This window comes from Notothenia rossii, assembly GCF_949606895.1.
Source record: "Notothenia rossii genome assembly, chromosome: 3".
NCBI classification, from domain to species: Eukaryota; Metazoa; Chordata; class Actinopteri; order Perciformes; family Nototheniidae; genus Notothenia; species Notothenia rossii.
In genome coordinates, this window is record NC_136901.1 from 60,018,268 (window position 1) to 60,043,311 (window position 25,044).

A 25,044-nucleotide genomic window follows, 5' to 3' on the forward strand; every position below is an offset into this window, starting at 1 on the left:
GGTACTTTTAGGTTGGCAGTAAAAATAAGTGAGAGGTAAATGGTGTACTTTTCCTCCACTACATGTATTTAATACCTTTGGTTACTTTACAGATGTGGATGAATAATGTGAAATATAATCAAGTGTTAAATCAGACTTTAGTTCCACCTGGAGTAAATCCACAAGCTACCCTGCAGTATACAAAGTCATTCAAACTAGCTGCACCTTTACCAGCTTTGAGAACACTTTCATGATCAATCATTATAAAACATATCATATATATTATTCTGAAATGGACCAATCTGCACAATGACTACTTTTACTGTCGCTACTTTCACTATATTTTGATGAGAATACTTTTCTACTTTTACTTGAGGAACATTTTGAATGCAGGACTTTTACTGTAACAGAGTATTCCTACACTCTGGTACTTCTAATTTTACTCAAGTACAATATCTGAGTACTTATTCCACCTCTGGTAGCGTACTAGCCAGAATTGTAGCCACAAAATCACGCAGAGCTGCATAAAAATAGACTCACAATGGTAACAAGTGGATAATAATATTTACAAATGTGTACAATGATTTGTAATTAATGTTGACTACTCAAGACACCTGACAAATACATCTTCAAAGGAAGACTGTGTTAATTCTACAATTACATGGGATTAAAGCAAAATGTGGTTTTACTTGTATAATACTTCAATTTTATATAAAAGACAGTTTGTTTTCATCTGTTTTCAAATAAACAAAGTATTGGCTTTCAGAATATTAAACTTGTTTCGGTAAATTCAGATGATAAATACAACTTTGAAGCTTGTAACGGCATAATTACAAGCAGAGAACGGAGTAATTTAACGTCACAGCAAGCATAACAATAGCCGGTGTTTCCCGGTACACAAATGCAAAAATACACAAACACACTCGCGAGCTTCCCCCAGACCAGTAATACAAACGGAAATGTGTCTTCGGGTCAATGTGAATAGAGCAAGTCACATTTGTTTTTGGCACGAAACATACTACCAGTAGAAATACATTGCTTTCAAAATCGCTCTGTGTCGAATCATTAGATTATATTTTGTGACTATAACACGAAATGCCGTGAGTGTTTCATCCTCTGAACACCACACGATGGCGGCTGTAACGCACATAACATAGGTACGCTCCTCTGAAATGATTGTCCCCTGCAATTATTATTATCCCTCATCGAGTTCGCTATTCAGCTTGCTAACGTTAGCTTAAACAAACGTAACATGCAACGTCAGCCTAATCTAAAATGCTCTACTACGGCGTACCTTGTATTTGTCTTCTGCTAGCCAACGCTTGTTGAAACGGCAACCTCCTGGCACACTGTCATCTATCACTATCATCAGAATGCCTAGGTCACACGTAACACAAACTATGAGGGGCCGTACAGGCCGTAATTCATACTGGTCCTCTCACGCACATACATTCTCCTTTTACATACATATATTTTCACTCTTACATACATACATTCTCCTTTTACATACATATATTTTCACTCTTACATACATTCTCCTTTTACATACATATATTTTATAATATATACATGTCTGAAGACAATATATGTATGCAAGAGAAGAATGTATGTATGTATGAAGACAATATATGTATGCAAGAGAAGAATGTATGTATGTATGAAGACAATATATGTATGCAAGAGACGAATGAATGTGAGAGAGAAAGTATAGTGGAAATGGAAGGAGTATGGTTGAAACGGAAGGCAGGTCATTATCGCGCTGTGATTGGCTCAGAAGGTCGAGCGGGGCGGCCTCATGTTCAGAACTTCTGATTCAAATCAACATGATGGAGGGAGAGTGTTAGGGTTAGATGACTCCGTGTATCTACCATGGTATCTACGGACCATTTGTTTTTCTTTATTAAACAAGTAAACGGAAGAGTGTCTGCGAGGCGTTTTTGCTTTTTGTTTTTTACCTTACTAAATGGTCTAATGGTCATTGTAGCAAGAGGGGGGGGTGGGCGCGAAACTCGCTGAAGTGATTTCAAAACAAAAGCACTCGTTTGCTTGGAACGTTGATAATATTATAAACAAGGGGAAACAAGGTGAATTTAGCGATCACAACGAAAACGGCCAAGACCCACATTGAGCCCAGAGAATGGATATATAATAAGCCTGTGTCTAAAATGGACAACATTGTTAGAAGATTTAAACTGTACAGCGATTCTGCACTGCGGTCACTCAGCCGTCTCTCGCGTTTGTCTTTTCAGATCAGCTGCTCTTCATATTTTACAAATATTTTTGACTGAAAGTTTTTAATAAAACTGACACTGTTGGACTCGAGGGGAGAAGAGTAAATGGACAACATTGTTAGGAGATTTAAACTATACAGAGAGCCGTCTCTCGTTTTTTCAAATCAGTAGCTCTTCATTTTCTTTTTACAAATATATTTTACCACAAGTTCTTAATAAAACTGACACTGTTGGACTCGGTACTAGTTTGACTGCTACTAACAATACATTGAAGTACTTTTACCGTGTACTTTGTGAGAAATACTCTGTCAAAGTCCTCTAGTAGCCTACATAATGCATGTTTTCTGCTATCTTTGATGAGTGATACAAAGACAATTTTACCATTAGTTCTTAATGATATTGATACTGCTGGACTCAGTAGTCTTACACCTACTACCAAAATGAAGTAGCCTACTTCTAGTGTGTTTTTCGTTGTTGTCGAAATCCTCTGTCAAAGTCCCCGAGCTGAGAACAAAATCAAGCCACTTCTGCTAAGTTTGATGAGGGAAAAACTGATTTTTTTTTGTCATTAGTTCTTCGTGAGATTGACACTATTGGACTAGTGAAACTACTCCCACAAATACTATGAAGTACTGTGTACTCTTTGAGTAATCCTCTGTCAATGTCCCCTCCTGAGAACAAGTCTCTCTAATCTCTGCTATTTTGAATAAGCGTTAAAACACCTTTCTTCATGAGACTGATATTGTTGGACAGAGTATTTTAAGAGGATGGTAGACATGATATCAGCAATACTTCCAGTCAGTAGGCCTACTCCAGCAGCAGCAGCATTTGTACCCCTTGGAAAATCTATAGAGACTGGCCTGGATAGCTGGTCTATCCTTCAGCACACTGACACACCCTGTCACTCTTGTTGGCCTCTTATGAAGCTGCTATTTAAAATATGATTATTTATCTGCTCCTAGTTCATTCCTCGCAGATTCTTCCATCAGTCCCAGTCATTGCATGTCAGTCAATAGAGCTTCGAAAAATTTGTCCAATTCATCCAAATGTTTTTTTGTGAGTGAAGGCCAGAGCTAAATTATAGATTGTTTGATTGTGTAATTACAAGGTGAGAGAAAATAAATCCACATCTTCCTATTAAACTTGTTGTATTTACTTGTCCATACTTATACTTACTTGTAAAGTTGTACATTAGAACATTTGCATGTTGAACTACATGCTGATATATCTTCCACAGCCTCAAGGATATACAATAGAGACGAGACCATTTAGTAAGGTAAAAAGCAAAAACGCCTCCCAGACGCTCTTCCGTTTACTTTTCTTCCGAAAAACAAATGATCCGTAGTCGATATATACACGGATTGTGCTGATATATATATAGTGTAAATGAAACAAGTGAAGTACATGCAATAAAGCCGTGGAGGGCGGGAGTTTATAAACCAAAGAGTTACCGCCCTTACGGGACGCTCTAATAAGTAAAGCGAACGCACCCGCAAGGACACCTGGCCTCCTATTGGTTGAGGGATTTTGACAGGGTTGTTGACTATTTGAGGACAGGATTTGAGGGAAATAAATACATCTGAACGTGAAATCAATAAATTATGCTGCTCAAATGTATAGACCACGCTCTTGAATAAAGATAGGGAATAACCTCCATACACGTCCTCCACACATATATTACTCTCACATAAAAAAGTTCTAACTTTTACATATATATATATATATATATATATATTTCTATTCTCACATGTATAAACATATATCATATTCTCAAATACATACATTGTCACTTACACACTTACTTGACACTCGCATGTATTTGGTCTCATCCGTTTTGGTATCCATTACCTACTGACACAGGAAGTCCCGCCTTAAGAAGGAAGTCACTCTCAAACCAGAAAATACACATGCGTGACTTGCTCAGCTTATCCTAACCTGATTTTAAATAGCCATACAATACAATGATGCTATTCAAAGTCATCCTGTTTTCTTTGCAAGTACAGTTTATTATTTTGGGAGTAAGTGGCAATGAAAATCAAATTAGACATTATTTTAATAATGTCTTGGAATGTATTGAACGAATACAAAGAGAAGGTACAGATTATTTTGTTCATGAGAGGATGTATGGAGAACTTCGTGACCACATTGAAACCTTATCTGGATTTCTGTCAATCTCAAGATTTGCTGAAGATTCAAGAGAGGTATTCAATACATTAGAGTCCTTGCATGGATGTCTTCATTTTTTGCTGACAGCTTATTAAACCAGACAAAGAACCAGGTCTGAGAATAGTTTAGCACTGTTGCCTCCACCTGTCATGAATAGACATCAAGGCAGACCTCGATACAGCATTTCAGGAGAGCAAATATCTCATTTGGTATCCCTTGGAATGAACTGACAAAGCATTGCAACATGCTTAGGGGTAAGCTGTCGGACTCTCTACAGCAGGGGTCGGCAACCCCTGTCACGCGTGCCAATGCTGGCACGCGGCAGCGTAACCAGTGGCACACTAGGAATAAATGGAATAAGTGTGCAAAATATTTAAATTGTATTTTCGGATCCTGAACGAGACCGCCGCCAGAGCGCGTCTCCCCGTTACCTGCAGAAGGAAGCCATGCACGCAACGCAGCCCCGCTCTCTTTACTCCAGGTGACTTTCTGACGCTTTCCTCCGTGGTGTATGGAAAGCCAAAAGTGCCATAATACGGGGGTGAAAAAACGCGCGAACATACGGGGAGGTCCGTTTTTTCGCGCGAAAAAACGCGCGAACATACGGGGAGGTCCGTTTTTTCGCGTGAAAAAACGGGCCAATATACGGGCGAATGTTCGCGCGGTTTTTTATATGATAATGAGCCCCTCCTTCTGATTTCCTTAGCCAATAAGTTAAAAGTGTCTGTAACCAATCAGTGAAGGGTAAAGCCAGACCAAAACAATCTGTAGATGAAAAGTTCCTGACATGGTGAGGCTGTGCTGTAAATTGTGCATTATTCCAGATTCAGGGGACTAAGTATTAATTTGCCTTTGAATATAATAAATATATCAATCAATATATCAATATAACCTGCCTTCATTGTTTTTTTTAAATAAAATGGCATTACCCTTTTCCTTAAACCTCTGGAGTGTGAAGTGAAGGTATTTTCTCAATTTTTAGATGTCTCCTTAAATCCACTTTTAAATGTACTTCTTATAACATGGCATGGTGTTACATGTCAAAATGTTCAGTAGTCTCTGGTGTTGCTAGAAATGCAAATTCACTCACCTTAGAGCACTGTCTTATGAGAAACCTAGCTTAGAAATCCGATTTTTGGAAAACTTCAAAACTGTTGTGAAACACATATGTACTCATGTCATCCATTTTTTTTGGTGTTTCAGATTTTGTTCACCAAAGTCTTTGGTTCACAAAAGTAGTGAAATATATCAATTACACTATAAGCCTATATAAAAGTGTTGTTCATGTCTAAAATGAAAATGTGTAAATTATAATTTAGAGTAAAATATTTCCATCCCTCTACTTTCACCACAGAAAAGTTACATCAGGACTGAATAATGACTTCATATTCCATACCAAGGTTTATGTGATGTGTACAAATACAAATTCAGCATTTCAACCAACTATTTATGTTAACATATGAAACTGTAAAATCTCAATATTTCCAATATCAGAACTTTTTCAACCAACTATTCATTATAAATGTAAAGACAGGGGGTCTTTGTCCATGGTCTTTTTCTGTCTTCCAAGACAGTGGGTCTGGCTGCTGTGTAGGTGGGGCTGATGGTGCATGGCCTGCTGGTGGCTGTGTCGGAGGGAGGTAGGTGGGATTGTCCCGGGTTGATGCTGGTGGCTGGATTGGAGGTACGTCTGCTAGGCGAGACTTCTTTGCTGGCTGGGTTGATCGCGATGGCTGTGGTGGAGGCCTTTGTACCGAGGTGTATCTTGATCTTGTGGCAGGGACAGATGGAGGCCGCTGTAGTGATGCTGGTCCTTTGGTCCTCGGTGGTGATGGCTCTGGTGAAGGCCCTTGAGCAACGGTAGATCTTGACCTTGGTGCAGGCACAGATGGAGGTTCTTTCTCCTAGGCCCAGGCAGCTGTGAAATCTGAAAGAAATATAGGACAATAATTACTACTAAGTTCATTCAAATAAAGTTCAAGTGGAATGTTTCTAAAGCACAAATAACAATGCACAACTAAAAATAAAATGGAGAGGCGGGACAGGAGTCTCTCTCTTACACAGGTATTTTCCAGTTATTTCCCATTCAATATAAAGTCACAGACACAAATATAACTACATCTATAGGTGTGTATGTGTGGGACGAATACAAGTTGATGTTATTCATCTACACATGTTACCTCACTTTTACACACAGAAATCACTTTTACACAGAGTAAACGTTTACTAACGGAGAGTCTATTTTGTCACAAGAGAAAGTTCATGACTATCGATAAGAATACAAACAATACCTATGTGGGATTCACCATCAAAAAGTTTGTTCTCTTTTATCCTCCTAATGACACGCTCTACATGAACCCTCAGTCTGGCAATGGCCTGTGTCTCCCTCACCTCATAGGCTGGCATTTGCTTCTGCTTTGACAGAAAAGGTGGGCAGTACACCTTGCATTTGCAGCAATCGCTGATCAGGAAGCTCTTATCTACCATCACTGCTATGTTTTCAGTCAACAACGCAGCTATTCCAGATTGTTTGAAAATCTCCTTGTCGCTGACAGAACCACCATACAGACTGGAAACAAATGTCACTGCACCATGTGGGGCTATGCCAACCAGGGCTTTCATGGTGCAGTGAGATTTCTATGTAGAATACATTTCACTTTGGAGGAGGAGTGAGGATGGTGTTTGACACCTCAGCTCTGTGCAATCCAGGATCACCTGTGTGTCTGGGAAATCTTTGAATGCCTCTGGGAGGTGGGCTTGAACTTCTGCAGGTGTAAGCCAGATGCACTGTGACCCCAATAAAGTTGTAAGAAAACTTGTCCATGTTGCAATGATGCGGCTCACAGAGGACTGGTGTACGTTGAAGCGGTTTGCAAGGTCCCTCTCTTTCAAACCCACCGACAGGAAGCATAGAAAAAGGAAGAACTCGTCAATTGGCTGAAGCAGCTGTCTCTGGAAGATAAAAACAAAAAAAGGTTACTATATTAATGTCATGAGTGTAGCACACTATGGGAAAAACATTAAGTTGTTTTAGTTCTCTGATGTATTCAAAAAGGATTGAGTACTTTAGCCTTTTAGCCTACACAAAAGCAATGAAATGTCGGAGAGACATTTTCCCTTCAGTTTGTGTTTAGATTGTGTGTTAAAAGAAACGTAACCTACCGTTGATGGACGTGCGTGTGTAACCACTTCTTCATTACTCTTGGCAGTTGATATCGCTCTAGTAACACAAACCATTTAATGAATTGAAGGCTCAATTAAAAACCAGAAGGCCATCAGGTGGTTATAGCTCGGGAATCTGTACACAAAAGACACATGTCAGTCATTAATTGACAGTAAATACAATCGTGTTAACTGTAACACATGGGCTAATGCTTTCCTCTTGTTTGCTATAATACATTACAATTCAAATAGACTGAGTAAGAAGGCACTAGGTGCAGGTATAGTAATCTACAGCAGTAAAATGTAGCAACTACATTAGCAGCAGTAATAATAATCTAAAACATACAGGGAACATTTTACACACAATGACTACGTTTACTCTTCATTCTTACGTGTGCAACTGGGGGAAACGCAGTGGATATTGACATACTTTTACTTTGGTAAGGTTTTGAAGATTTCCACTTGTAGTAAAATATTCTCAGTATGTTGTTAGTATTAATATGTTTTACTCCACCACATTTAGTTAACCTTCATAGTTTCTAGTTACTTTTTATATATGAAAACACAGGATTTATGATTCTACATGTTCAGTTCAGGAGTATTTTAAAACCATAGTATTTGTACTTATACTTCAGTTAAGTTGAGTACTTATTCCAACACTGCATGCATATAGTCAGCGGTCACACGGCAGGTAAACAGGATTCTTTATAAGCTAACCCATCTCAAAAACTTGGATAGAATTTAGCCAAAACATTACCTTGTATAGAATCGGATGTTGTCGTCGGAGCCAGCAAACCTCTGTTAGCAAAACTCTCGCTGGACTCTTAACTCCTGCAGTTGCTTCTGCAGATCCTCCACTGTTTTGGAGTTGTCTTCTGCAGCTTGAGAGGACATGTCCAGTGAAGCTGCTTCTGGGTCTATCCGCCTCATGCTGTCCCGCACTCTGCGTCTCTGTATCCACATCTGCTGGGCCTGCAGCTGTGCCCTGACAGATTCAGGGCCAATCTGGTTATTCCCAGCCACTATCTCCTTGATGAGGTCGTCTAGTGTAGCATCTGAGATGGTGGAGTATGTCCCAGAGCGCAGCATGTGGAACTGCCTGAAAAATAAACATGTTTTAAATATATGAGACCTACGGTATTCAGATTTACTTTACAACATGCATAGTGTAACATGGCTACAACCCCTCCTTGGGATGTTTACAATAAATTGAGACAAGATGGCACTTCCAATGTTGAAGACATTGCTACATACCTCAATCGCCGTCTCACTGTGCGCAGAGATACTTTTAATATCTGTGCCATCTTTGTTGCTGTAAAACCACAGCTCCTCAAAAAAGAGATTTGCTCTCTGGAAATGCTGAATTGTGGGGGACCTCGACCACCCAACAAAATGAGTGGGGCGTGGTAGCCAGAATGACCTGCAACAACAGCAAAACATTAGATTACATTTATTGTCATTGTTGTAAAAGCAACGCATTTATGCCGTTGTGCCAGAAACGCACACAATGCGTCTATTTTATTGTCATTGCCCAGCCTAAAGATACTTTAAAAAAAAATGAAATGCAGTTTGGCATTAAACCAGTGGACATGCAATACACTATAGTTGTAGTATACAGTAAGAACAAAAGCATAAATGTGTATGGGCATAGAGATACATAGTTGCAGTCTGTGTCTTCCAACCCTGAAGACAGAGACTCCCCCTCTGGCCCCCTTTCAATGTCCTCATTCACACGTTTGATGATACGTGGTGTACTACAGATGGCCAGACTGCCCTCGACGGGGGAGGGGGAATAGCGTCTCCTCTACTGTGGCAGGATATAAAGGTGGAATTTGGAGTACAGTTTTAAGTGGACAACTCGAGACTCAGAGCGTCTCACCAGAATGTTGTAATTAATAGCTGGCAACTACAGATTAAAAAAGGTGTTTATATTGGTATTACCCATATTTAAAACAAATAATTACTTTAAAATGTATTGGCCTGTTGGACACTTAGTACTCAACAATACTAGCACTGGTTTATCAACGAAAGCCTATGCTAAAGTGAACAATTATCACATCGACCTACCTTGTTGTGCGGGTGTGGTAGGCCAAGATCTCCGGACTTCAAGTATATATTCCCGAAGGTCCTGAAGTAAAAGATCAGCTGTAGGGACGTTAATTAGCCTGCCCCGTGACCACTCGAGGCTCCTTTCCATGGTTTCTAACCTGCCAGTAAACGGTTTGGTGAAATAGGGGAGAAGACAGAATTTGTAAGTGTGAAAGATCTCACACAACCTCAGTTTAGGTTACATGCAAAAACAAACTACATTCCTTTGTGTTGGTAGTAGTGTTAACTGTGTACGTTATTCTCCCGACCAGGAGAGAAGCTTTAAAATAGGAGACTAAATGGAGTCTCTGTGAAAGTTCAATTGGGTACTTTAATTAAAAGAGGCGCGGTAGTGTTACAGACAGAATATTGTTCAGTCAGACAAACAGCTGTGATCTGGCTCTCCTCGATAGGGAAGAGAAGAGCCCGGATCTTCTTCTTCTTCTTCTCTTTTTTAATGGCGGGTCGCAAACAGCTTTTGGTTGCATACCGCCACCTACTGTACACGAGTGTGTATCATCATGTCAGTCCTCTAATAAACCAGCATATCACAAAGAAAACCATAAAATAAAATAAAATAAAATAAATAAAACAAAACAAAAAAAAAACAAATCATCCATGGTCTACTGTTAAATTCTTTTCCCTATCCCAGTTTCCCTCAAAAAGGTGAACAGTGCTTTTCTGATAGCTCTTACTCCTTCTCCTTCTGTTCCCAGAATACCCGCTACATTCCACTCCCTCTTTGCCTCTAAAACTGTGTCCCTTAATTTCCCTCTTTCAACTCTATAGGTGACACAATGTAATAAAATATGTTCCACATTTTCCCTAACTCCACAGTTCCCACACTTGTCACTGTCACTTTTCCCCATGACATACAGCGTACCATTTAATGCAGTGTGATTTAGTCTGAGCCTAGCTATCATTACTTCCTCCCTTCTGTTTCTTTCTTTATAAATATTAATTGTAATTGTCTTTTGCACTTGATGGTATTCTTTGCCTTTCTGGTCTTTCTCCCACCTTTTCTGCCAGATCTCCATCCCTTTCTTCTTAATAACTGCTTTTCCTTCTCCTTTTCCAAGTTGAACTGGTAATGTGATTTCCTTTTGTAGTGCACTTTTTGCTAATCTATCAGCACACTCGTTCCCTTTCACCCCCTCATGCGCAGGCACCCAGCAGAACTGCAGATCTATGCCGCTTCTGTGAAGTCTTAACAGGCTGTGATTGATTTCTATGAGTATGTCTTCTCTGGCAGTTGTTGTTGACTGTATGCTTTGTAAACTGGATAATGAATCTGTGCATATCACCACCCTGTCTGGTCTGACCTCTTCCACCCACTGTAATCCTATTACTACTGCCAGCATTTCTGCTGTATACACTGAAAGTTGGTCTGATGCTCTTTTTGATATTGACACTTTAAATTCTGGGATATATATACCAATTCCGACACACTCTTCTTTGTTTTTAGAACCATCTGTATATATTTTGAGGTAATTGTGATAATTATTCCTGAGGTACAAACTTGTTTTGAGTCCTACTTCATTTATTTGCCACTCTCTTTTCTTTTCTACTATACTCACATCTATATTTACTATTGGAAAGAGCCATGGGGGTACACTACTGAAAGGATTTGATGGTGAAAACTCTAACTCATGCATGCCGTATGTCCTTATTTTTTCTTTATTTGTCCATCCAAACCCACGTCCCTGAAATTTAGAATATTCCCAGCACTCCTGTAGTATTTTGTTTGTGATATTTCCTTCCCCACTTCCTTTTAACCTGACCCAATAAGCAAGAGCAATTTTCTCTCTTCTTAGCTCCAATGGAGTCTCTCCTGCTTCAACTAATATTGCATTAGTAGGGGTTGACTTAATGGCACCTATACACAACCGTAACGCTTTATATTGTAACCTATCAATTTTTAGTAATGACGTTTTTGCTGCTGCTGCATATATTAAACACCCATAATCCAGTGTTGTCCTCATAATTGCCCGATAGATGTCGATTAATGCCTGTTTGTCTGCCCCCCAGTCACATCCAGCCACTGCTCTTAATAGGTTCAACACTTTTTTGGATTTTGTTTCCAAATGTTTAATATGAGTTTTCCATGTATATTTACTATCTAACCATAGCCCCAGATATTTAAATTCATTGACCTCACTCATCGGCTTTCCATATAATGTAAGCTTCTCAGTCTCCATCTTGCGTTTATTCGTAAATTTCATAAAGCAAGATTTGCTTGCTGACAGCTTGAAACCCCAGTTGTATGACCACGTCTCCACTTTCTTTATAGCTTTCCCTATTTTTTCAAACACATATGGAACATTTCTTCCCCGTATCCATATGGCCCCGTCATCTGCATATAGTGCAGATTTTATGCATCCATCCAAATTACTAAAAATGTCATTTATCATAACATTAAATAATATCGGGCTGATTGAACTCCCTTGAGGAATACCATTTTCTATACTGCACTCTTTTGAAACCTCTGCCCCTACTTTAACTCTGAATGTTCTGTCTGATAAAAAAGCCATGATCCAGTTATACATTCTCCCTCCAACACCCATTCTACTCAATTTGATGAGCAACCCATCCCTCCACATAGAATCATACGCCTTTTCAATATCAAAATATACAATTGCCATAACCTCTTTCATTTTCACTGTCTTTTCCACCTCATTGCTTACTCTAATCAAAGCATCTATTGTGGATCTTCCTTTACGAAAACCACTCTGAAAATGACTTATTAACCCTCTCTGTTCTAAGACGTGTGATAGTCTATGCACTATCATCTTCTCCATCCATTTACATAAGTGTGATGTTAATGCTATGGGTCTGTAATTATTGGGATTAGCAGGATCCTTCCCTGGCTTATTAAATGGCAATATAACTGCCGTTTTCCAACTCATTGGTAAGACTCCGTTTCTCCAGATTTGATTAAATAGTCTCAGAACTAATTTGAATGTTTCCTCTGGTAGCTGCCGGAACATGGCATAGCATAGCTGGTCTTGTCCTGGTGCTGAGTATCCTGTACCTTGCAAAGCTATTTTAAGTTCTGCTATTGAGAAGTCTACATCAAGAGCTGAATTATCATCCCGTCTCTTTTCCCTCACATTTTCATTTTCTCTTAATACACACTCTTTTTGCTGTCTATGTTTGTCATCAAGGTGTTCCCCACTATGCACCGCAGCAAATGCCCTACCTAAACATTCTGCCTTCTCTTCATTTGACACTGCCACTTTCTCCCCATCAATCAAAGCGGGAATTTTAACCGACTTCCTTTTCCCATTCATCCGTTTAAACATCGACCATACATCCCCTAACTTTACTCCTCTTCCAATGGTGGAACAATACTCTCTCCATGACGTCTTTTTTGTGTATTTTACTGTTTTACGGGCTACTGCCCTTTTCCTTTGATAATCTGAAATATTGTCTTGTGACAAGTTTTTCTTTAAAGACCTAAATGCCTTGTTTCGTTCTTTAATAGCTCTGCTACATTCCTCATTCCACCACGGAACCACTTTCTTCCTACCCTCTGTTGTTCTTTTAGGTATAGTTTTATTTGCTGCTTCTTTAATGTGCATTGTGACTTGATTTGAGCACTCCTCTATACTTCCTTCTAATGTTAACAATTGCGCTGACTCCTTACAGTAAAGCCTAAATGTTTCCCAGTCAGCTTTACCAAAGCACCACCTGGTAAATACACTCCCTTCCTGTCTACATACCTTTGTATTGATGATTGTGAAAACTGGGTAATGATCACTTCCTATGGTAGAATCACTTTTAACATACCATTCACATGATTTAACTAACCTATCCGTCACCAGTGTGAGGTCCAAACATGATTGTGTCCCCCTATTCACATCTATTCTTGTTTTTTGTCCATCATTAAGGCAAAACAGTGATCTTTCCTCTAGCATTTCTTCTACGACATCCCCATTACTGTCTGTTTGACTGCTTCCCCAAAGGCTGTTGTGAGCATTAAAGTCACCACACCATACTTCCCTTCTATGAGCCGTCCCTGCTATTGTCTGTAAGGTTTCAATGTCCAGATTTTTACACGGGTTATAGAAATTGATAAGCTTTATGTTCCCTTCTTTCCTTGGGCTGCATATTTCTATTATGACACATTCCTTGTCGTCAGGGGATGGGACTACCCTATAGGCCAGCCCATCCTTTATGAAAGTAACACACCCTCCACCATTTTGATTGCTAACTCTATCATATCTGATAGAGCTGAACCCTGGAATCATAAAGTCTAGATGAGGTTTTAACCAAGACTCTTGCACACAAATTACATCTGGCAATGTTTGTAACTCATAGACATATTTTTTAAACTCCTGTCCATTAGCTATGAGGCTTCTAGCATTCCACTGGAGTATGTGAATTACCATTAACAACGTGCTAACCCTCATCCTGGTTGTCCGTTTCTCCCACATCTTTTGTTGCTAGTAATTCATGTATCTGGTCTGCTTTTATATCTCTAATGTTAAGGAATTTCTCCGCTGCCTGCACGATGGTTTTGATTCTGTCACTTTTCTTCTTCATCTGTGCTGCAACATTAATGGTATGGCAGATGAATGTCATAAAGTTGACTTTCTTTACCACGAGAATGCTATCATCTTCTTTAATTTCCACAGGTACTTGGCTTTGATTTGTAACCTGCCTTTCTGAAATGTTGCTACCACTCTGTACTAAGTTTCTTTGAACCCTTCCACTAGAAGCCTGATTGTTTGCTTCCGTTTCCCTAACCTTCTTTAGGGCTTCTGCATATGAGACTTTACTGAGTACTTTGACCCTCTGAGCTTCTCTGGCTTCTCTCTGCACTACACATCCACCAAACGCCGCACTGTGCTCTCCTCCACAATTACAGCATTTCATCTTTGCCTCTTTTTCACATTTCCCATACTCATGTTGGCCTCCACATCTCGCACACCTTAGTTTTCCTTTACACTGCATTGCTGTGTGTCCCATTCTTTGGCATGCATAGCATCTAAGTGGTTTTGGGATGAATTCCCTCACACTGTAGTTCATGTATCCTATTTGCACAGATTTCGGTATATTTTTCTCAAACTGAATAACTACTGAAAGTGTTTCCTTCAATGTGCCATCTCTTTTGCTCATAAGTCTGTTTGCCTCAATAACTTTTCCTCCTTTAATCTCCTTTTTAACATCATCCATAGACATATTAAGTGGAACTCCAGATATGACTCCTCTCAACATTGCCATTGCTCCTGGGATATGAGCCTTTATTTTTTCCCCACTGAGTGTCGTCATTTTAAGTATTTTTCCCTGCTGTTGCTTGCTGGTTGCTTGTATCAAAACTCGTTTGTTGTTCATAAACTTGGCAAATTTGATTTTACCCATTTCTTTCTCAATTGATTTTGTCAGTTGAATCGGGTGGTAATGCCCACCATCCCGGTTGAATTCTATTATAACTTTCCACTCCTGCTCTAGTTCTGTATTCGAAATTGCTTGTTTTCCATTTTGACTGCCTTTTGGTTTTTTGTTTAAGCCTGCTCCACTCGACCAATCCGACCAACTTTGTGTTCTTGGTCTGCTAACTTTTTCCCTCAAAGCCCTTTTCTTCCTCACAGCTTTGGTTTCCTCCCATTCCATATCAGGTCTTTGGGTCCCATCTGAGCTGGTTGACATGATGATACAGTCAATGTACAGTTTATGCTAACCAGTCCAATGCTACCGTTTCTGTATGTTTCGATGATTTCCGACTCTCTCTGAACTTTCTGCAGCGTGTCTCCAACTTCACTTTCTTCTTCCGGCTTCCTCCGTCCGTTTCCGCTCGCTCCTGAGACTCCTCCGCGAAAAAACTCAATATATCGAGCCCGGATCTCTCCTCCGGTGCTGTTTATATATCGTCTGCTGGCTCCTCCCCGCCAGCCGGCTCGCCTCGTCTCTAATGTCCGTTATTGCATTTAAACAGAGGATAGGTTCTTTTCACATTCAATATATGCTTAACACGCAGTTTCTCCTCATATTCTCTTTCATCACTCTTCATTTAACACATTCTAAACGCTGTAATCAATACTCTAAACAATACTTCTCGGCTCGTTTGGTTTCCGGTCATTCCGGATGTTGTCACATGCTACTCTCGTCTGTAAATAATGTATTCAAATAAACTGTACCTTCATTTAATATTCAGCATGGTAGTATCTCGACATCTATAGTTGTAGTGTTAAGTCAGTAGGCTTCGGTTTGCACCACTCTCTCATTTCGCTACTAAATTCACCTCTTCAGGAAATCGTATATTAGCCACATGCTAAATGCTAACCGGAAATGAAGGATTTTCAGAATAAAAGCTTAACTGCTTGTGCACAAGAATTTCTGGTTTTTCAGTATAAAAGAGCATTAAAACTGACGGCATGTTTAAACTACATTTCCCCATTAAAACATTGATTTTAATTTCTAACAGTAGCAATAGGCTTGGCCCTTACCTCGTTACTGTGGATTGTAACACGGCATGACCGGCATCATCTGTTTGGAGAAGTCTTGTGCAGTCATTTATTGTCCTTTTGCAACGCAAGATGAAGTTTCTCGTGGACATTTTTCCGGCTGCTGCTACTGCTGCTGCATGCTTATAGAGAGGCGAAGTCCCTCCCTTTCCGGTTGAGCTCCATGGGACCTTATTTCGGAAAAGGTATGTATTGAAGTAAATGGAGAGAGAAAGATTATCTTTCGATCCCGTTTGAATTGAACCACAAATTACACATATGATTTTTGTCAATTTAAAAGATAATTTTGCAAGTCAAAAAAATTTAAATGTGTCGTAAAACTGTGAAGTAACACTTTTTTTTTGCCTGAAACCAGTCAATGACCTACATCTCCCGTCGCGCACCACACACCAAGACGGCCGTCACGTTGGCACATTTCACTTATTTCTAGTTGCGTATTTTTCATAGTCTTATATTTCAACAGTTTTACGACAAACTGAGTTTTTTGACATGGAAGTGATTGTTTAAGATGACAAACATCATAAGTGTAATTCGTGGCACAATTCAAACGGGATCAAAAGATACGTTTTCTCTCAAGATATATTGCCTGATCTTTTCCCTAACAGCCCTGATACCGAAAATTCATGGTATTTGTCTTTCTTCAGTGTCTGGAAAAGCACAATTATGTTGTTTTTCCGGTTTTGTAGACAACGAAAAAAGTAAACAATCCTTCCTTTCTAAAACAGAACAAAGAACACAAAAATGATGCAATGTGCAATTGCAATTGCACTGAAGAGAAACATTCGAATTACATTTTTTTTTTTTTTTTTATAAATTAATACATCTGAGGCTGATCAATTCCCATTTATTTGAAACATGAACGCAGGCGACAGGCTACCACCTTAAACAACTGGAGAACAGACAGCTGTTGCCAAGCAGTTGGGACAATTAAGGTGAAGCAGACCTTGGAATACTTTGCATTTATACAAAGATTGTAAGTGAATGAAAAGAGATAACACAAAAAAACGTTTCCTTTCCGAGACTCGAGCCCGGCCCTCCCGGATATTAGATCCTTTGACCGTTAGTCTACAAGCAGATAGTGGATAGATTTAGTTTGAAAGATATAACTGGAGTCCACCCACGCAGCGTCGAAGTGCGCATATTTTAGATATTTAATCATATATTTTCGAATATAAGGGGTAGAAAATATGATTCAGATAACCGCATAAATATGTGGGCACATTTTCAATGTATATTGTCTTGTATAAATTAAGTTATACTCTCGAAGGCATGTTTATGTTAAATATTGTATATCATTACAAACAGCAGAGGGCAGTATAGGACACGGAAAGGCCTCAGTGGGCATGCCGTAAAAGGGAATGTGTTGCTGAGCGCATGCCGTAAAGTAAGTGTTGTTATTATGTGTCTGCCGCAGACTTGGCATTCTGGCTGGAACGGCAACAACGTTCCCTCTGCTTCATTCATTTCTCCTGTTCAACAGGTTAGTAGTGTGTACAAAGATTATGTCATATTTCGATCTAAGAAGTGTTTTTGAAACTGTTCTTTATGTGTAGTTTAATGTCATTCTGTCAGCTAGTTCGGCTCCACTACAGTGGCTAATGGCGTCCGCTAGCTTCTTTGTTCTTCTATGTTACTAGGTGTATGACTCCCGTGCAGTAGTTTGGCTTACATTTCAAGTGTATTCTGCTTGTATAAATATGTGAAATGCTGGTCTGAGTTCATAATTGTTCATATTATTGAAATTCTAATAGCGCGCTAATGCTATGCTAATATTGTGCCTATGATGTGCTGCGTACCGGTACGCCGAACCGGTACTGGACTTGTAAAAAGTTTCGGTTCAAGTCCGGTTAAAACCGGAACGTCGGGAACCGGTACTTACGTATATTCTCCTTTTTGTTCTAAACCATCTAAAACCTTCCATAGATCGAGAAATTTGCGCTGAGAAAAGACGAAAAACATTGTTTTGGCTTCTGATATGGCGGCCATTACTGAACTCACGAAGTCTCGCAAAATATCGCAACTGCTCGCGAGATCTGTGTGACGTCAAGGGAAGCTGGCTTAGACATAGTGGACACTGACAGCGTGGGATGCTGGTTGCCATATTTGGTAGTGTAGCTAAGCTAACTCCTTTGCATGTATGGTGATATAGTGTCTGCCGAAAGAGCAACACTTCACCCAAACAATGTCAATATGCTGTTGTTCTTGAACAAGAACACATAGACTTGTACTCTTGCAGATTGAGTCTTGTATGTACATCACTATGTATGTAGTTGTGTTGTGTAGTTAGTAACACATGTAGAGTTATAGAAAATACATGGTGTAGACACAAGTTGGAAGGGGGCACAATAAACCTGACGAGTTTGAATTTGAGTTGATTATGAGTTTATTTTCAATTGATAATTAGCTCACAATAAGTTCACTTTAGTTACTCACACAACTTGACCCAAGTCCGGACTTATAAGTCCGGACCTGAACCTGAACCTCTGGACTTGAGTCCGGACCTGAACCTGAATGTGAGTCCAGGTACACAGCACTATGCCTATCAGTGGACAACAGAGCCAGGTTAAAGTGAGTACAGTCAACCGGGTTGTGTGTGTTATCACTGTATTATATACTGGAAATGAAGAAGGCTTTAATCCTTCATAAAAGTCATAATATGGCATGTGGATTTATTTCCATTTTTGATTAGAGAAAAATACGTCATACAGTTATTTTGATTTGCTAAATGTAAAGGTATGTTTTTTTTCCTTCAGATTTCACAGCTGCCTGGGCCTAGTGGCCCAGAGGTGGCGTTTATCCAGCAGCCAGAACCTTCATCTGTGCCGGCCCCCAGGTCAAAATCTACTGTGGCTCAAAGACCTCCACCACAGCCATCACCACCAATGACCAGAGGACCAGCATCCCTACAGCGGCCTCCACCTCCATCTGTGCCTGCCACAAGATTAAGATACACCTCGGTACAAAGGCGTCCACCACAGCCATCACCACCAAGGACCCGAGGACCAGAGGACCAGCATCCCTACAGCGGCCTCCACCTCCATCTGTGCCTGCCACAAGATTAAGATACACCTCGATACAAAGGTCTCCACCACAGCCATCACGATCAACCCAGCCAGCAAAGAAGTCTCGCCTAGCACACGTACCTCCCATCCAGCCACCAGCATCAACCCGGGACAATCCCAGCATCAACCCGGGACAATCCCACCTACCTCCCTCCGACACAGCCACCAGCAGGCCATGCACCATCAGCCCCACCTACACAGCAGCCAGACCCACTGTCTTGGAAGACAGACAAAGACCATGGACAAAGACCCCCTGTCTTTACATTTATAATGAATAGTTGGTTGAAAAAGTTCTGATATTGGAAATATTGAGATTTTACAGTTTCATATGTTAACATAAATAGTTGGTTGAAAAATAAAGTTGAAATGCTGAATTTGTATTTGTACACATCACATAAACCTTGGTATGGAATATGAAGTCATTATTCAGTCCTGATGTAACTTTTCTGTGGTGAAAGTAGAGGGATGGAAATATTTTACTCTAAATTATAATTTACACATTTTCATTTTAGACATGAACAACACTTTTATATAGGCTTATAGTGTAATTGATATATTTCACTACTTTTGTGAACCAAAGACTTTGGTGAACAAAACCTGAAACACCAAAAAAAATGGATGACATGAGTACATATGTGTTTCACAACAGTTTTGAAGTTTTCCAAAAATCGGATTTCTAAGCTAGGTTTCTCATAAGACAGTGCTCTAAGGTGAGTGAATTTGCATTTCTAGCAACACCAGAGACTACTGAACATTTTGACATGTAACACCATGCCATGTTATAAGAAGTACATTTAAAAGTGGATTTAAGGAGACATCTAAAAATTGAGAAAATACCTTCACTTCACACTCCAGAGGTTTAAGGAAAAGGGTAATGCCATTTTATTTAAAAAAAACAATGAAGGCAGGTTATATTGATATATTGATTGATATATTTATTATATTCAAAGGCAAATTAATACTTAGTCCCCTGAATCTGGAATAATGCACAATTTACAGCACAGCCTCACCATGTCAGGAACTTTTCATCTACAGATTGTTTTGGTCTGGCTTTACCCTTCACTGATTGGTTACAGACACTTTTAACTTATTGGCTAAGGAAATCAGAAGGAGGGGCTCATTATCATATAAAAAACCGCGCGAACATTCGCCCGTATATTGGCCCGTTTTTTCACGCGAAAAAACGGACCTCCCCGTATGTTCGCGCGTTTTTTCGCGCGAAAAAACGGACCTCCCCGTATGTTCGCGCGTTTTTTCACCCCCGTATTATGGCACTTTTGGCTTTCCATAGTGGTGCAGTGCTGATCGTTTCAACGGGGAGGAAAGCACTTCACAAATTGCAGTACCCATAAGGAGCTGTACAAATGCCGCAGTTTTTCCTCGGCTGTGTATTTGGTTGAAAGCCCAGTGGCGATCTGCTCATCTCTCATCGAAATAATATGCTACAAAGGGGGCGGACTGGCCATATGTGTGTTGAACTTTCCTGTCGGCTCCCAGACCGTAGTCGAGGAGGGCAGAAGCAACAAGCTTCAGGTTCAATAACCTACTTTAGCTTAAATGACTGGAGAGAGGCGAGCTCTTCTTGGGAGGCCGTTGCATTTATTTAGCTGTTCTTCTGTTTCACAAAATACATCACAGACCTCTGTTTTTCTGCTTTCCCGTTTCACTTCCAGAAACATACACACGCTCGCTCACTGTCGCTCTACCATCCACAAACACATGCACAAGCCACACCCCTCTCTCTCTATCTCTCTCTCTCTTAAAGGGACAGCGATCTCATCTCACTCTGCATGACCCGACGCGACCCTAATATCATAACATGTGTGCTCTGGAGAATCACAGAACGGACGATCGTCCTTATTATTATGCCGTTTAAACCAATTACTTAAATTTGTTTGTTAAATTCGGCATTGTGTATGTTGCGACACTGCTTCCCCGCAGCAAGGCTCCCCCGCCCTCCTGCTGATAGTTGACGAGCGTTAAGCTCCTCAACCTCCCCCCCCCCCCCCCCCCCCGTTGATAGTTGGCACGCTGATAACAATTATTTTTGTAAATGGCACTTCATATCAAAAAGGTTGCCGACCCCTGCTCTAGAGGCATAGACAGCAGCTTGGCGTTCAGCCACTGACATATGCAACACTATCCAATGACAACTTGAACAGAGTTGTTGGTGAAATTCTTCAGCGCACCACAAATGCAGGTGAACGATATGTGCATGGGAGCTTGAGGTCACGTGGGTTGCGCATTCAAAGGTGGCGTGTTAGACAGAGTCTGCAAGAAGTTGACCCCATTGGACGGACGTTCAGAAGACGCCATGCAATACGTCGACGAATTTACAGTGTTCCAACCCCCAATCAATTATGGTGAGTAAATTCCCAAAAGAACAAATTTGGTTGAATCAAGTAGCACAAACTCAGTTGTCAGTTTCTTACAATCCTTAAGTACTTATATCCTTTATTTGAGTAAAAGTAAACCCTTGATTACAAGTATAAGTCCTGCATTCACAGCTTTGAGTGTACAGCAAAATGGACTAAGCATCAAAAGCACAAGAGGTCATTATTAAGAATTGTTTCTCTTAGTTTTAAATTATTTATACATATCTAACCTTGGCCTAGTTATAGTTTTCCCACTCATGATTTACTCTGATTTTAATTTATTTTAGGCACATAGATGGAAACCACAAGCTTGTGAGATGGAGAATGGTGTTCCACGGCTGTGTTGATGGTTTCAGTCGAACCATCATATACCTTGGTTGTCTTGACAACAACAGAGCCTCTAGTGTGTTGTCACTATTCATTGACGGTGTTCAGAACTTTGGACTACCGTCCAGGGTGAGATGTGATCATGGAGTGGAAAACACAGGTGTTGCCCGTTTCATGCTTTACAGAAGAGGATTAAACAGACATAGTGTAATTACTGGCAGGTCAGTGCACAACCAAAGAATTGAGAGATTATGGGCAGAGGTTAATCGAGTTGTCTCATTTCATTTTGTTAATCTTTTCAACTTTATGGAGGAGCACGGTGTATTAGATTCACTTAATGAGCTCCATATATTTTGTCTTCACTATATTTATTTGCCACGGGTTCAGAGGGCTGCCACTGAGTTTCAGAACCAGTGGAATAACCATGGTCTTTCAACAGAACGGGGGCAAACTCCTCTTCAGCTGTGGCAAAGAGGCATAGTCAACAATGCATGAACGCATAACCCAAGTATGAATGGTATTTATGATATAGACAGTGGCTTTGGTGTTGATGACAACAGACCACTCCCAGAGTTACAGACTAACAATGTTGTTGTTGTTCCATCTATTAACCTTACCATCAGTGACCCAACAATGGATACACTTCAGCAGACTTTTGATCCATTTGAAGATGATGGGAATCATGGTATATATTTGTTTTGCAACCTTGTGTATTTTCTTGAAGAGAGGCATACCTAAAATCATAGAACCAAATGGCGTACCAAAAAGAAACAAAACCCCCCTCGACAGATAGGCCTATTTAAGAGCACATTCACATCAATAGAAAAGGTCCACACAGTATATGTACGGTCTTTAGTAGTGTAAAGCAAAGCAAAACACACTGACAATCTATTTTACAGACACTTAAACATATTGTCAGTTTTAACATACACTGCTTAAAAAGAAAAAGCGTTTATTTCAGTGGAGCAATGGGAAAAAAAGTTCAGCTTTTGTCCTCTTCTGTTCTATGGTGTGCTGATTTTGTGTTGCTTCTTGTGCTCCTACTGACTTCTCACATATTCCACTGATGCTGTATCATTGTATTTGACAAAGGACATCAAATGTTAAAATAATTAATACTTCAGTCAATTTATTAAGTTCTCCAGAGCCAAAAGCTTTAATAAAATGTGGTTTCAATTCACACGTGTTTCACTACTTTTGGTAACAATTTCTTTGAACATTTAAAGTAAGACATATGGCTGGAAATGTTAAACATGGAGGTTTGAGCTCACTAATGCACATAAAGGTCTTAACATCCTATACACAGCAAGGATCCATTAATTGGAAGAAAACTGCAACCATGAACCTAAACAGTAACCTAACAATTGTACATCTTTATAAAACCTTTTTCTTTTTAAAACTTTGATTGCAAAATGACTGGTAACCTAATCCTGTCTAAAAATACAGAGCCAAGTTTCAAAGCCAATTGAAGTTTACTCAATAATAAAGTTGAATGTGCCTTTATTGAACTTTCTCAAAATCTGAACTGTACTTTAAAAGATGTTCCCAGCAAAACACTGTGGAATGATATCCACAATAAAAACGTGTCAATAACTGTTTGGGATTTTTTGAACTAAAATGTATTTATTTGAGCGTGAACTTGACCTTTAAACAGAATACTGAGATGGAGGCCTGCCCATGAATTAAGCTATGCCGAAACCCTGGGTATTTCCCAGTGCAAAGTCCATATTTTCCTGGAAGTCTATGTAAGAGCTGTGCAGTGGCAACTTCAAACAGTGGATGCAGGTGTTTGCAATGGGAAGTTTAGAAGTGGTTCCTGAGTCATAATTTTGGTGAAGAAATTCAATTGAAGGTGGTGGATCAAAGCCAATTGGTGGAACAGTATTGGCTCCAGTGGCAAAGGCAAGAATTGTCCTCAGCTTCTGTGTTCCCTCTTGATCTAGAGAAAAGTCAATACATCGGAAATTAGAAAGAACACAAATAAACAAAAAAAACACTGCACTTAACTGATACAATGTCAAGATGCAGTGCATTGTTAATTACAAGCAAGGAGATATTTCAGTTCATACAAGAAACGCTTTAAACAATTATACATTAACCTTCTGCATCTGTTAGGTAGTCTCTCCAGAAAGGAACAACAACTTCTTCAGCACTCCTTCTATTGCTGCCAACTGTAGATAGGCGGATGGTGAAGAGGCTGTCAAGCAGGTCAGCTGTGAGGTTTGTAGGAGACCAGCATAGAAGGGGGCGAAAACTCTCCGGGTGAGCTTGGATTTTGTCCAGCACACCAAGTGTTCTCAGTCCATCCCGAAATCTGAGTAAAAATCACACTTGCTTTTTAAAGTGTTTTGATTGGCGACTTAAGTTTGAACTAAAGAAGCTTTTACATCTTCACATGTAGTCCTTTTTAAACGTCATGGCAAGGAAAAATGACTTGCTTAGATGCTGTTCAAACAGGAGAAAAATACATGTGTGTATGTACGCGTGCGGGGAGGGTTTACAGTATTTTTGCTCTAACACACAACCCAAGCCCACAACTACTTTGTACAACAAGTTTTAAATGGCTAGAAGCGCTCACACCACAACCACCTGGCATTTAGTTTTAGCCTATGTGACACGATGATGTAACATAATACTGTCATGTGGCTTATATACGGTGCGGTTTAGTCGGGAAATTACCGCATACACTTCAACAGAAATGGCCGACAGAAAACCCTGAACACAATGCAATCTTCATGGGTTTCAATTCCTTATTGGAGAGGCAAAAAACTGAGGATAAAAATGTACCTCTCAAAAGGACCACGCACTCTGTGTATCACTTGGAACATCAGGATGTCATCTACAAGCAGATTCTTGTCTTCCAACCTCCGCAGTGGCCTCAGGCAGCCAGCATTGGCCAAATACTCCTCAAGTGGTTCTGTTGTTGCTAGCAGATCTTCCAATGATTTACCCTCCAATACATACAAAAAAACAACATTTGAAATCGCCAACATTTGAACATATTCCCCTCTGCACTAGCTACTAGTGTAGAAACAGACACACTTACAGCACAACATAAAACTGAGGAAAATAAATTACCCTCTTAATTTTTTCGTGCAGGTCAATATCCGCAACATCTTCCAACACTGGCTTAGCCAATTCTGGGCCATCAACAAGGCAAGAGAAGAGACTTGGGGACAGAAAGCCT

The 25,044-nt window shown here is 40.0% G+C and overlaps 1 protein-coding gene and 2 long non-coding RNA genes across 7 annotated transcripts; 1 reads left to right on the forward strand and 2 right to left on the reverse strand.

Annotated features, from left to right (window-relative positions):
* The first annotated feature begins 4,888 nt into the window (after positions 1 to 4,888).
* Positions 4,889 to 5,267, forward strand: LOC307034220. The gene is made up of 2 exons (XR_013806829.1): positions 4,889 to 4,945; positions 4,988 to 5,267. It is a non-coding gene; the product is annotated as an uncharacterized lncRNA (long non-coding RNA).
* A 592-nt stretch (positions 5,268 to 5,859) lies between these two features.
* On the reverse strand, positions 5,860 to 10,095 carry LOC307033211 (uncharacterized protein). Of its 5 annotated transcripts, none has more exons than XR_013806417.1 (6): positions 9,606 to 10,095; positions 8,793 to 8,958; positions 8,296 to 8,637; positions 7,539 to 7,674; positions 7,221 to 7,328; positions 5,860 to 6,303 (listed from the first exon to the last, which is right to left on the reverse strand). XR_013806417.1 is itself a non-coding variant. In XM_079671598.1 (6 exons), exons 4-6 carry the CDS (start codon positions 7,571 to 7,573, stop codon positions 5,886 to 5,888), a joined length of 507 nt encoding a protein of 168 aa, XP_079527724.1. In that variant the 5' UTR covers positions 7,574 to 7,674; positions 8,296 to 8,637; positions 8,793 to 8,958; positions 9,606 to 10,068; the 3' UTR covers positions 5,871 to 5,885. The 5 variants fall into 5 exon arrangements, 2 of the variants coding, with proteins under 2 accessions (XP_079527724.1, XP_079527723.1); XR_013806418.1 differs by having other exon boundaries at positions 5,861 to 6,303; positions 7,275 to 7,328; XR_013806419.1 differs by having other exon boundaries at positions 5,865 to 6,303; positions 7,092 to 7,328.
* Positions 10,096 to 22,836: 12,741 nt separating this feature from the next.
* Positions 22,837 to 24,729, reverse strand: LOC307033964. Its single transcript, XR_013806734.1, has 3 exons — positions 24,645 to 24,729; positions 23,957 to 24,171; positions 22,837 to 23,796 (listed from the first exon to the last, which is right to left on the reverse strand). It is a non-coding gene; the product is annotated as an uncharacterized lncRNA (long non-coding RNA).
* Positions 24,730 to 25,044: the final 315 nt, after the last annotated feature.

Excerpts from the sequence above, each read along its gene's own strand:
- LOC307033211 (XM_079671597.1), bottom strand. The coding sequence starts at position 9,735 with ATGGAAAGGAGCCTCGAGTGGTCACGGGGCAGGCTAATTAACGTCCCT. Across the intron at positions 8,959-9,605 it reads TACCACACCCGCACAACAAG|GTCATTCTGGCTACCACGCC; the intron begins GTAGGTCGATGT and ends CTGTTGTTGCAG. Across the intron at positions 8,638-8,792 it reads ACAGTGAGACGGCGATTGAG|GCAGTTCCACATGCTGCGCT; the intron begins GTATGTAGCAAT and ends TTTATTTTTCAG.